This window comes from Miniopterus natalensis, chromosome 11, assembly GCF_054644295.1.
Source record: "Miniopterus natalensis isolate mMinNat1 chromosome 11, mMinNat1.hap1, whole genome shotgun sequence".
Classification (NCBI taxonomy): domain Eukaryota; kingdom Metazoa; phylum Chordata; class Mammalia; order Chiroptera; family Miniopteridae; genus Miniopterus; species Miniopterus natalensis.
The window spans coordinates 38,921,929-38,935,083 of NC_142091.1; the positions used below are offsets into that span (position 1 = coordinate 38,921,929).

Sequence of the window (13,155 nt, forward strand, 5' to 3'; positions counted from 1 at the left end):
GGCTGAGTAGTGCTACCGAGTCCCCATTGAAGGAAGAGCCTTGAACTAATATGATGCTTTGAATGGTGGAATTCAAGCAATATGGGGCCCCTTTCTGGCAAAGGGCCACTTATCCTGTCATAAGATTGGACCTACCCTAGCCTAAACCCAGACTCTGAAGAGCATCTCTCGGCACAGGGAGGTGCGCACCTCGCTGTTGACAGATGGGAGGCAGGTGTGGTCCACAGGCTCAGCTGGGCCTGGAGGCTGCGACTCCCACAGGTCACGTGGGCAGCAGTGCTGCAACTGAAATCTATGCAAGTTCACCAAGCACTTTCACACCAACAACTCGTCTTCACGAGTCATCTGAGGGGTATTATGGGGTCAGTGGCTGCACCGGCAGCAGAACCCAGGTCTCCTGCCTCCCAGGTTACCCAGTCTAGAGGCAGCCCAGGACCCACCCACTGCACAGGCAAGGGAGTTGAGGCTGGTGAGGGAGAAACCAAGCTGTTCCCAATGTTGGTGTTCTTTGTGCCGCCTCTGAGCAGGGTGAGTCTGTAGGAAGTGACCGAGGTTCTAATGAGAGCTTTGCCATGGAGCTCCTTTGACCTGAGACAGGTGTTGTTTTTGTTTTTTAAATATATCTTTATTGATTTCAGAGAGAGGAAAGGAGGGGGAGAGAGAGAGAGAAACATCAATGATGAGTCAATTGATCAGCTGCAGCCCGAAATCCGGGCATGTGCCCTGACCGGGAATCGAACCCAAATCGCCTGGATCCTAGGTCGACGCTCAACCGCTGAGCCACGCCCGGCTGGGCAGGTGTTTTTTTGTACTTCAGTTTTCCTGATACAGTGTGACCATGTCACACTCCAGAGACTGCCCCTTCTAAATTTCACATGTCATGAGAAATCAGAGCTGGGGACCCTCTAGACTACACAGCACTGCCCTGGGCTCTCAAGGTGAGAACACAGAGGCTCTGAACCCTCAGGGACCCAGCGATGCCCATAAAGCCAGGACAGGGACCCACATCCTCGGTTTCCCTCTGCTCCACAAGATGGGCTATATGAAGCTCCTCTCCCCCCAACACACACACTCCTGATGTAGTTGGAGGATAGGAAATAAATCTTTATTGTGTCAGCTTAAAAGTCCCATGCCATCCCATCCTCATGTCACATCTGTGCAGTGGGCTGGCTCCCCTGAGCACCCTGAGGCTATGGGAGGTAGGAGTGGGGTAAGGCCCACCAAGCCGCCTCTGACCCCTGCTCCAGCCTCCATCCCCCCAGTTATGTCAGCAGTGCCTGGCGCAGCATCTGCTTCTTCTGGGGGGTGAGGCGGGTGGGGAACTGGATGTCGAAGAAGATGAAAAGGTCCCCCTTCTTGGTGGGGTCCTCAGGCAATGGCATCCCCTCACCTGGCACCTTCTTGCAGTACTTGGGACTGAGGGAGCATGAAAGGAGGGAGTTTAGAGGGCACCCGGAGCAGCACCCCAATGGGTCCCATGCCACCCCTGCTCACATCACCTCAGGCACGAGGCAGTCACTGCAGCTTACACCATGGATGGCTTTCTTCAGCCAGAACTGGGTGGGAGGAGAAAGGAGGCTGGCTTCTTGCTGATGGTTTACTCCCTGAGAACCCATTTACACTGTCTCTGGGAGTATTCCGGGAACCTCGTTTTAGTGATGGGAAATGACGAGGAAGGAAAGTGAGCAGACCCTGGATTGGTGGGGAGAGCTTTTGGAGGGTGGGAGATGAGGGCAACGAGGACTGCCTAACACGGGGCCCCTAGCCCTAGCCTCTACAGGGGCTTCGTGGCAGTTAGAAAAAGCACTCCATTCAGCAGGCGGAAGGCAGGATTTTAGTCCTCTCTCGCCCCCTTGTGCTTGGCACAACCTCAACACTGCACTAGGCCAACCTGTCTGATACTGCCCTCTAAGGGCCAGGCCAGCCCTTCTGCCTATGGGGGCCCAAGCAGATGGACTCACTGGATGATGTCATTGATGGGGATGTTGAGCAGACGGTCATCTAGGGTCTTCACCTCCACGGTGCAGCAGGTCAGAGCCTAGAGGACATTAAGGACAAACGTAGGAGGAGGGAAGGTACCCATGGCCATTCTTATTTAGAAGGCACTTTATGATCCTCTTCAGTATCAGGCCCTGAGCTGGGCCTCAAGGAGACAAAGGGATACTCAAGGACTAACAAGTGAGTAAGCCAGGCAATCTCCTGCCCTCAAGGAGCTCACAGTGTGGCAGGCAAGACCGATGTTGATACATGTTATGATAAAGGGAAGTAAACAGATCGGTGGGAGCCAAAGTGGCCCCCCAAACCATTCTGGGGTGAATGAAAGGGCTACACAGTGCTACTAGCAGTTAATGAGGGCTTTGAAGGGTGAGGAGGAGCTTACCGATTAGACAAAGTGAGTAGACAGCACTCCAGGCAGAGGGGAGAGGATAAACAGGAGAATGAAGGTGTGAAAATGTACCAAATGGCAAAAATCACTAACCATAACTCTGAAAATCACTTACCATGACTCAGCAAAATCACAAACCATGATCAGTGAAAAATCAATAATCATGACTCATCTGAATTGCTAACCATAACTCAGTGAAAATAACTTACCATGATAGTGAAACATCAATAACCATGACTCGGTTAAATTGCTGATCATGACTCAGCAAAAATCGCTAATCAAAAAACAGAAAAAGAAAATAAAATATACCAAATGGGCAGGAGCTCTAAGTGGCATGGTGCCTGGAGGGCGGGGGATGAGAACAGCAGGGGCCAGACTGTGGAGGGCCTCAAATGCCACGCAGAGATGTTTAGACAGGAGTGAGGCACAGTCAGATGAGTGTGTGGAAAGACTGCTGTGGGCCAGAGCCTGGAGGCAGGAGGGCCACAGAAGACACTGCTGCTCAGACCCAGATGGTGGGGATAAACATAAGTAGACCAAGTGGAGAGGACTTGGAGGTAGAATTGACAGGACTTAGTGACAGACAGCAGATGGGGTGGGGGAGGAGAGGCAAAGTCTAGGCTGCTGCCCAGTTTCTTGCTTGGGTTGTAAGGGTATGGAAGGGTCACTCACGCTCAGGAGTGAAGACAGCCACAAAGATTCCGTGTGGCATTCAGCACATTCCGAAGGCCTCCTTGCCTTGGGGCTTCCCATGGGGCGGGGGGGGGGGGGGGGGCTCACTTTGATCTGCCTACCCCCCTTCTTCCACTTTAGCCACTCACCTTGCCCAAGGGGATGGGGTTCACAAAAAAGAGGTTGTCGTTCTCCCTGCGGAAGCGAGGGTGTAGCTTCTCCTTTACAACGAAGATGATGTCAGCTGGAATGATGTTTGGGCCCTGGCAGGGAAGGCCAAGAAAGGACAGGACTAATTGGCTGTGTGACCTTGGCCAAGTTGTGGCCTCTACTGGTCTCCATGTCTTCATCTGAACAATGAGGAGATTAGACAAGGTTTTCTTGAAGGGCCCTTTCAGTTTGACTCCATAGCCTCTCCTCTGAGAAGACTCCCCAGATGAATCCTGCACCCCCAACCGATTCCTTCTCCTCTACTGAGCATGCCCAAAGAGATGCACTCAGCTGGAGGGAGACAGGCTTCCTTAGATGGTGGGTGGAACACTGAGCTGGATGTTCTGCAGTCTCTGTCCTGCCAAGCTTCACTAAGTCACCAAAACTCTGCTGAGGTCTCTTCTAGGCACTGGGACAGAGGAATCAGACTGGCGCCTACCTCCAAGGGTTCCCAGTCTAGAGGGGTAAACAGACACACAGTGAATCCTTAGCAAGTACAACAGTGATAAAGGGAACCCAGAGGCAGGAGCTCAGAGAGGTGCTGACCCAGGTGGGAAGGTCAGGGAAGGTTACCCAGAGGGGGAACACCGGAGCTGGGTCTTGAGGAGGTTTTTTGGAAGGAAATGTCTTATAGGTGAGAAAGGGGGTGAGAAATATCGACAGAGAAGTTAATCTCTCTTTGCTCTGAAGACACAATCACTGCCTTGGACAATAATTTTATATTTTTATTTAATAAGTACTTAAAATTATTAATAAATGGTTTCTGAGTAATTCCTATATTTGGACTTTACTCAGAGAAACAATTCAAACACTAGAGTTAGGACTGTGTTCTCCTTTCAGCTCTTGTACTCTTGCTTTGGGCAAGGCCCTCCCTCCCTGGGCCTCAGTTTCTCACTCTGCAAAATGAGGTGAAACCCTAGGCTGCCCACTCACAGAGATTTGTGAGGCTCTGTTCCATGGAAGGGACACTAGGGATCATCTCACCTACTCCGCAGGCTGGTCTCCTTGCCAGACCGGCTCATAGGGGCAGGAAAAAGCATTGTGTCCTTCCCCCTCAGTCCTCCCACCACCTGAGCCCAGGTAACTGACCCTAGGACTGACTTTATCAGCTTCCCTCCCTCTCACCTGGTCACCTTCCTTCTCGAAGGTAATCCGCGTGCCCTGCCTCCAACCAGGCTTCACATCTATTGTTAGGATCTTGTCCTTGACAGTAGAGGAGTACCCATCCTCATTCAGCACCTACAGCGGGATGGTGGGGGGAGGACTGCTCAGGATTTCCCAATGTGAAAGAAACACCAAGGGATCTGCGCTTGGGCTCAATCCTCTAGCAATGGGGAGAACCTGCCTCGAGCCATTCCCACTCTCATTCCATTTTACCAGAACAAAGAAGTTAGGATCCCAGAATGGCAGGGCATGTTATGGGGCCAGGGTCTGAGATACCAAGCAGTCATCACGAGTGGATGAAGCTCACAACTCCAGCCCTAGAAATCACGTGGCCCTGGCCACTAACAGATGCACAGTGAACATGTACTCAGTTCCTCTCTCCCACCCCAGAGGATGACACAGAGGTCCACATATCTGAACCTCACCTGAAACATTCCCCTATTATGTCATCCATCCATTCCCCAATCACAGGCCCACATGGAGCCATCTGTGGAAAGCATGACCTCAGTTGGTATCTCCTCTGCTAGGCAAAGTTTCGAGGGGGCCTTGTTCATGTGCTAGCACAGGGCTGGGCCATGGGATTGAGGATTTTCCTCAACCAGTCCCCTCAGGGACTGTCTCCCAGCCCACCCTCAATTCCCACACTGCTCTTTCTTACTCATGGGTCATACCCCGATGAAATCCTGAGGGTATGGTCTGGTAACACCCAGAGGGAAGAAGTCACAGTTTTAGCTCCTCCCATTCAGAGCCCATAGCGATGTGACTGAACTGAGAAGGGAAAGATCCTGTTCCAGTGAGAAATGCTGCAGAGGAAATTCCTACACTAGGAAAGAACCAGGCTAATACCCCCAACTGTCCCTTCCACACTTCAGATTGTAGAATTCTGCAATCCTAGGTCTCCAAATCTAAGATTGCATGATTCCATCACAGACCATACCTGAGGTCTTTAGTTAGAGTCAGAGTGACTTTTAGGGTTGGAGGGGACAGATGGTGGGTGGCTCCCTGTAGGAGCAAGTCACGTACTCACCCTGCGGGAGATCTTGATTTTCTTGGTGCAGCCAAAAAATAAGTCCTCCAGGGATAGGTAGAGGTCTCTTTCAATTGGGAGGTCCTGTTTCTTGACTCCTCGGCCCCGGAGACCCCCAAAATTCAAATCCACCTCCTTTCCTTCTGCATCAAAAAACTCTGCAGGAGGTGGGGAGAAGAGTAAGAGAAATTGTGTCCAGAGACTTGGACTGATAGAACTTCCCCCACCCCTCCTCTTCAGTCTCCAAGGACCTAGCATCTGATTTCCATCTCGAAGACTCAGACTTGGGCCAAGAAGCTGTCCTCAATTGCAGATCCAATGATAATCATCCCTTGTCACTCCTCATGGTTTCATCTCCCACTTTGGATCCCCCCACGCACACACAGTTTCCTAACTTCCTTTCCTCACAACTGTGAGCAATGGACTATTACAGCCACTTAATGGTGAGGAAGCTGAAGTTTCAGAGAGGTGAAGAGATTCACCCAGGATCACACAGCTCATAAGTGGCAGCGCATAGATTTGAAACAGGCCCTCTGAATCCAAGTCTCTTGCTTTTCCCAGCCTCACATGGAGTTTATTATAAACTCAGGTTTCTCTGGCAGATAGGTGAAGGCAATGCACAATGGGAGGGGTCTCTGAAGTGAAGGGGCAGTGGGCTGTAGCCCACTTATCAAAGTAAAGAGGTAGAACTTTTGAAGTGCAGAAAGGCTGTCGCATAGCCAGGAAGAAAGGGCTGGGGGAGGCAGGCAGTGAAAATCTAGACTCTCTTGAGTTATACAACTGAAGCCAGGAAAACAGGTCTGAAGGTTAACTGTCCTTGCAAGATGATTCTGAGTCTCAGAAATCAACTCTGTCAGCCTGGGACCTGGGACCTGGGATCATCCACCCATCCATCCATGGAACTCATCTGACTAACACACACCTGTACAATAAAATCTTATGTAGCCATAAAGGTGAATAAAGTAAATCTGTATACAGTGTATAACAAGAAGTGTGTACAATGTGGTCCCACTTCCTTAATGAAATAAAAGGCTTATGTAAAAATAAAAATATGCTCATAAATGCATAGAAAATTTCTGGAATAATACATAAAATGTCAACACTGAGTGGCTGCCTCTGGGAAAGGAATGAAAGACTGGAATTTATTTCTTCTTCACTAAGTTATTTCTTTACCATGGTACATATATATGTAAAAGTTAAAAAAATATTACTCAAAGAAAAGCATCTTCACGGCTATGTCCAAGGCAAGGGGGTAGGTAGAACCTCTTACCACCAAAGGGGTTGTTTCCTCCGAAGAACTCATGGAAAACCTTTCCAGGGTTGCCGTGGAAGACGTAACCAGTTGTCCATGGGGTCTGGGACCCAAACTCCAGAGGGATCCCGCCCTTCAGACCCTCTTCTCCAAACTTGTCATAGATGCCTCTCTTTACAGCTGTGGATATATGTCACCTTGAGGAAGGGGTCCAGCCTTGGGGTTAAGATAGCTGGAAGGCTGGGAAGGAGGAGGATTGGGGAAGAGCATAGGGCAAAAGCAGCCTCATTTCTCAAGAGCCTTTCTCAAGTCTCTCCCTACATACACCTGCTCTCTGCCCTTTTCTATGCATGCAGTACTCAGGGAAATGGAGATTTAGCTACTTGTGAATCTGGGAGGAATAATCCAGGCCTCAGCCTTGGCCTTTTTCCCTTGGCAGCAAGCATCAAGCTCTCTCCATCCCTGTAGGGGTCAGGGGGGCATGGGGGATGTGGGGAGACCTGCTCCATGTCTTGCTCTGATGAGACTGAGCGAGCTCATCAGCTTGATCTGGGGGCTCTCCACTCCACGTCCTCCAGCTTAGCTTGGGTCTACTGAGAATGGCAATTCTTCATTCTTTTCTTTCTCAGTTTAGTCCAATTCTGCTTACTGTATGTTGGGGCCTCTCAGAAAGCCCAACACTCAGAGACTTAAGGGACAATCTTAATGGAGAGGTGGGATGGAGGAGATGGCCTAGAGTCACTCCTCCAGGCTCAGCCCCAGTCACTCACGGTCGCTCAGCACGTCGTAGGCCTCTGCTATTTGCTTGAATGTCTCTGCTGAGGATGGCTCAGCGGACTTCAACGGGTGGTTCTTAAGGGCAAGTTTCCGGTACCTAGAGGAGGGAGGGTTAATACAAGTCCATAGCAGCTGCCATGTTCCTGAGTACAGACCATAGTTCAGAGCTGGCTCTGCTATCTATTGCCTAGTGGCCTCTCAGAGCTTTGGCTTGCCCAGCTATAAATCAGGGCTGTGGTGGCCAGAGAGACACATTGCTCAGACTCCCTTGAAGAGAATCTGGTGTAGGGAGCTTAGCTGACTGACAGCCCCAGCGGCTGCCCCCCTGGGCATTTGTGCTGAGGCTATTCCTTCCCCAACCCCAGCTGCTCTTAGCCAATGCCTATGCATGCTGGGGATATTAGTGCTGGTGCAACCCTGAAGGACACAGGACTTCATCTGCTTGAGGACTGAGATTTTCTCCAGACCACATTGCAGCCTTCCTTCCCCAAACCTTCCTTCCCTCTCTCCTTCCACAGGTGTCAGACCTGCACCGTGGTCTGAAAGCTCTCCCTACATACATCTGCTTCCCCTTCACCCCAAGTGTTTTCCCCAATACATTTTTTGCACATATAATCCCACCTTGGTGTCTGAACTGACACACAGGGTTTTTGGAAAGATTATAGAAAATAAGGTGTCAAAGGGCCTGGTACAGAGAGGCACTCAGCGCATGTCAGGTCCTTTCACTGTCTCTTACCTCTGTGCTCATTCTTTCCCCCATTTCTGTATCTGCCCAATCCCTGCCACTCAGTGATGTGATGCCTACAGCGTCTGAGAACCTATCATCAGTGTTCCAGGAAAAAAGAGGTGGCATGAACTGGGTGATATGTAGGGAGTTTAATAAGTGATCACTCATCAAGGTGTTGGAAGTGGGTGGGAAACCACAGGGACAGTGCAGTACCTGAGGCCAGGAGCCCTGAGGCAGCCTGACCATTCCTGAGTCTATAGGAGGGAGGGATGGAGAGGGTACCTGCAGCCCCCAGGAGAGAGTGTACAGGCAGGGCCCTTGGCAGGAGCTGTGATCTTCAGTTAAGGTCATAGCCAACCTGCAGAGACCCCACAGAAAGGGAACTGGGAATGAGTACCCTAGCGCTACTCTTCTCCCTCCCTATCTCCTGCCTTGTGTTCTTGTGTTCTCTTCAGCAGGATGCATCAGGAAGCCTGAGAGCCAGGAAGTCTGGGTGCAGTTCAGATGAGTCAACCTCCAGAGCAGGAAGGGGTGTGTGGAAAGGCAGGGAGATGGTCTGGAGGAGCAAGGGGGGGGGGGGGGGCATCAGCACAGCCTCCTAAGTTGCTCAGTACAAATTTGACTCCACATGCCCTCTGCTGTGGGTCAGAGCACAGTTCCTCTGCCTGCTCACACTTCCATGCTGGTGTCCCCAGAGCTCTGCTGCTTCCCTTCTCCACACTCTCATGGAGAAGCTCACCTATCCCACACTCTGAGCGCCACCTACTTGCTGATGACCCCTAAGTCTCTATGGCAAACCACGTCTCTTCTCTGAACTCCAGACTCTGTATCCAGCTGCCCACTTGGTATCTCCTCTCCTGTATCCCACAGGCCTCACAGACTCAATGAGTCCAACCATGAAAACTTTTTTTTCTTTTTTTAAAAAAATATATCTTTTATTGATTTCAGAGAGAGGAAAGGAGAGGGAGAGAGAGAGAAACATCAATGATGAGAGAGTCACTGATGGAGCCTGCAACCCGGGCATGTGCCCTGACCAGAATCGAACCCCGATCGCCTGGATCCTAGGTCGACGCTCAACCTCTGAGCCATGCCCGGCTGGGCTGAAAATTTTTTCATTCCTTAATTTTCCAGACACCCCCCCCCCCCAATTTGTCCAGACACTGCAACCAAAAAGCTGAGCCTTATCTTTGACTCCAAGTCATTTTCCACTCCACCCCCATCCCATCATCACTAAGGCATGTCGGTTTTTCCATCTGACTAATGTCCCATTCCTGCCTCTTCATTCCCACGGCTATTGTAGAACCGTGTCTTCCTGTTTCTGGTTTCTCCCTCTCCAATCTATTCTGTGTGCTACCACTGGTTTGATCTATTTTGTTAATTTGATGCTTCTAAAATGCTCCCTGGCCAAGTCACTCTCCTGTTTAAATCCTTCCCTGGTTTCCCCTTTGTCTTTCAGCATAAAATCCAAAGGTCTCTAAGATTCAGGCTCCTACTTTTCTTCTTCTGGCCTCCTCATCATATCTCTCCTCTGCTCCCATGACCCCTCCTGTCCAAACTCCCCGCACTGCATTGCCCATACCTTCAACATTCTACTTCTTTACTTATACCACTCACCCCTCTACAGCCCCTCCCTTCTCCTCCTGGCAAATTTTATTAATCCTTCAACATTCAACTCAGCGATCAACTCCTCCAGGATGCCTTCCCTGATTGCAGCCTCCATTCTAAATTAGTCACCCCTTCCTGTGTCCCCAGTGCCTTTGATCCCAGTACTTGTCATGTGGTCCTCCAGTTGTTTGTTGACTGGTCTGTCTCTCCCACTAGCCAGTGAGTTCCTTGAATTACTGTGTCCAGTTCTCTGTGTCCCTAGTACCTAGCATTGAGTAGCAGTGAATAAATGAATGGTGTGAACTAACTGTCCCACAAGGCAGCCCATCTCACTGTGGGACTGCTCCAAATTATAGGCAACGGTTACTCTTACTGAGCTGGGTGGGTCTGCTGTGCTGCAACTCTACCTCTTAATCCACGAGGGTCCTGACTCAGCCCTTGGAGGCCTTGTAAAGAGATCTGCTCTGTCTACCTTGAGAGACTTAAAGACAATTGTCACAACCTCCCTGAGACTTCTAACCCATCCCTTCTCAACTAAGTTATGAGGAGAATCGAAAGTCAGTTCTATCAGTGAGTAAAAGTAAGGAGATTTGAGAAGAGTTCAATTTTTCATATAAACTTGCGTGGTTTTTAAATGATCTCTGCAGTAATGTGATTCTCATTCACCTGCTTTCCTGAGTGGGAGAGGGGTAGAGTCAGAGCACCGTTGTGGCAGCCTACAGTGAATGAGTGATAATGAGAAGGTTAATTGCTGAGTGATTATGAATCATTGTTATATAAGTTTAGCTTTGAGGGAGGCAAAATCTAGGTACTCCTATGGGACAGTGTGTTATACATATGACTCATCCCTTAAGGGCTGTTGGGGGGGAAAGGGTTAAGCACTGTTGTTTGAAATATATTCGGTTCTTTTAATCACTATTATGACATAGTTTCAGATGTAAATGATTGCTGGGCATTTTCATGTTCATTATCTGGTAAATGATTGCTGGGCATTTTCGTGTTCATTATCTCGTACAATCTCATTTCAATACCATGACAACCCCCTCTCCATTCTTAGAGAGAGATGAGAAAACTGAGGCTCAGAGAGGTTAATTTGCCCATGTCAAACAGCTAGCAGGGAGGAGAACCTGGCTTCAGACCTAGGTCTTTCCAGTGCTTAAGTTGGGCTTATCTTTCTGGATTCCAGCTGCCCTCCCTCCTGATGTTTCCCAATAGCCAATGAACTCCTCTGAACAGTGGGTGGCATGACACACTGTCCTGCATTGTTCTTTAATCGTTTCATGAGTTTGTGTCTTGTTTCTCCAACCACACTGTAGACTCTCCACTTACGTCGCTTAGATCCCTTACAGGACCTGGCCCACGGCAGCAACAATAGCAGGCATGGTGTCTGAATAATACTGGCTCTGCTGTTTCCTAGGCAGGTGGCCTTGGGCTAATAATGGCACCTACCTCTCAGGGTTGTCGTGAGGATTAAATGAAATACTAATGGAAAGTACTCAGAACAGTATCTGTACAATTCAATAAATGTAGCTATTATCACCACCCAACCTTAATTGATTGAATTATTCTAGATTCCCCCCTTTTTCTTTACCCTCTAATTATCCAATTAATTGTCAAGTCTATTCTTTGCCTGCTTGCTAGCCCACTGCCCTACTTCAAGCTTCATCTTTTTGCCTTGATTATCATGACAACCTCTGAAGGGGTCTCCCTCTTTCCAGCATAAGCTTCCACAGCAGCCTGTACTCCCCCTGCCACACTTTTTTTTTTTTTAATACTCATCACACTTGTGACTTATACAACATCTGTATTCACCAACAAAATTAAGCTGTATCTCTGTCTGAGTCATATTTATATTTCCTAATCCATTAGGTAGCCGCTCAATAAATATTTGCCCAAAAGTCTGTTTTGTTTATATCCAAGACTAGCAGTTTATTCCACACCAAAACCCCATGTGACGGCCAAAATAAAACTTGTAACACATCCTTCTGGCCAGGTAACTCTTCCATTTGCAATCTTTTGGTTCTCCATAATAGTCAGAATAAAGTTCAAGTGTCTCCTTTGTCCCCATTTTATTGCTAGAAAAACCAGGGCACCCAAGAGAGGAGACAGGGCGTGGAGGATAGACGATAATGGACTGGGAACCCTGACCCAGCCCCGAGCCCGGATGTTAAAGTGTGCAAGGAGCGAGGAAAGAACTGAGGTTTACTTTACTTGCCCTAAACTGTGCAGGAAAGCTCAATTTGAAAGAGATGAAGGTGGGGCCTGTCCCAGCGTATTCCTAAAATCATGCCCCTGCCCCAACTTACGCCTTCTTGATCTGGGCATCCTCGGCATTTCGAGTGATCTGGAGTATAGCGTAATAATCCTGGCCCATGGCTGGCTAGCAGTCAGTCTGGGGATAGTCCTAACTCCAGCAGAGCTGTTAAGTCTGCATTCTTTGGTTGCTCCTGACAACTGCACAGGGGCATCCTGGGAGTTGTAGTCCTTCCTACCTAAGCAAACCACCTCAGCTCTGCCTTCCACAAGAGCGAAAGAAAGGATTGAGAGGACTGGGGCGGATTCTCTGACCGTGATAAAGATCACTCAACTCAGAAACCTGAGGGTTAAGGAGGATAGCAATTAGTTTTAATTAAAAGTTTTCAGAAAAAATGCATTTCGCTGTTTTAAAATAAATTTTTATTTTAGAAAAGTTTTATATTTTCAGACAAGTTGTGAAGGTAAAGTTTTCTAATACCCCACACTCAGTCTCCCCCGTTATTAACACTTTCCATGAGTTATTTGTACATTTGTCACAAATGATAACCAATATTGATACATCACTTATATCAGAAGTCCATTCTTTATTCAGATTTCCTAGTTTTTAACCTGTCTTTTTGCTGTTCCAGCATCCCATCTAGAATCCCACATTACATTTAGTTGTCATGTCTCCTTAGGTTCCTCTTGACTACAACTGTTTCTCAAATGTTCCTTGTTTTTAATGACTTTGACAAATTAAGAAGTACTGGTCAGTTATTTTGGAATGTCTCTCAATTAGGATTTTATTTTTTTCTTATGATTATACTGGGAGCTGTGAGATTTTGGAAGGAAGACCAGAGACGAAAAGTGCCATTCTTATCACATCAGACCAAAAATATATACTACCAATATGACTTATCACTGGTGATACTGACCTTGATCAGCTGCTGAGCTAGTGTTTGTCAGGTTTCTCCATTGTAAAGTCACTTTTGTTTCCCCTTTCCTGGATTGTACATTTTGGTGGGAAGTCATTTTGAGGTCCACCCTTGAAGGGTGGGAAGTTCTGTTCCATCTTCTTGAAGGCAGCAGTGTACGCACGA

General features: G+C 48.5%; 1 protein-coding gene across 1 annotated transcript; it reads right to left on the reverse strand.

The window, feature by feature from the left end:
- Positions 1-1,243: 1,243 nt before the first annotated feature.
- DNAJB13 (DnaJ heat shock protein family (Hsp40) member B13) lies at positions 1,244-12,194 on the reverse strand. The gene is made up of 8 exons (XM_016208447.2): positions 12,127-12,194; positions 7,482-7,585; positions 6,730-6,891; positions 5,460-5,617; positions 4,394-4,507; positions 3,208-3,321; positions 1,962-2,038; positions 1,244-1,416 (listed from the first exon to the last, which is right to left on the reverse strand). The coding sequence occupies exons 1-8, from the start codon at positions 12,192-12,194 to the stop codon at positions 1,263-1,265; spliced, it is 951 nt and encodes a 316-aa protein (XP_016063933.1). The 3' UTR covers positions 1,244-1,262.
- Positions 12,195-13,155: the final 961 nt, after the last annotated feature.

Coding starts and splice junctions, on each gene's coding strand:
- DNAJB13 (XM_016208447.2), bottom strand. CDS start 12,194: ATGGGCCAGGATTATTACGCTATACTCCAGATCACTCGAAATGCCGAG. Junction 6,892..7,481: donor CTACGACGTGCTGAGCGACC/GTGAGTGACTGG, acceptor ATATATCCACAG/CTGTAAAGAGAGGCATCTAT. Junction 1,417..1,961: donor CCCATCAATGACATCATCCA/GTGAGTCCATCT, acceptor ATGCTCCCTCAG/TCCCAAGTACTGCAAGAAGG.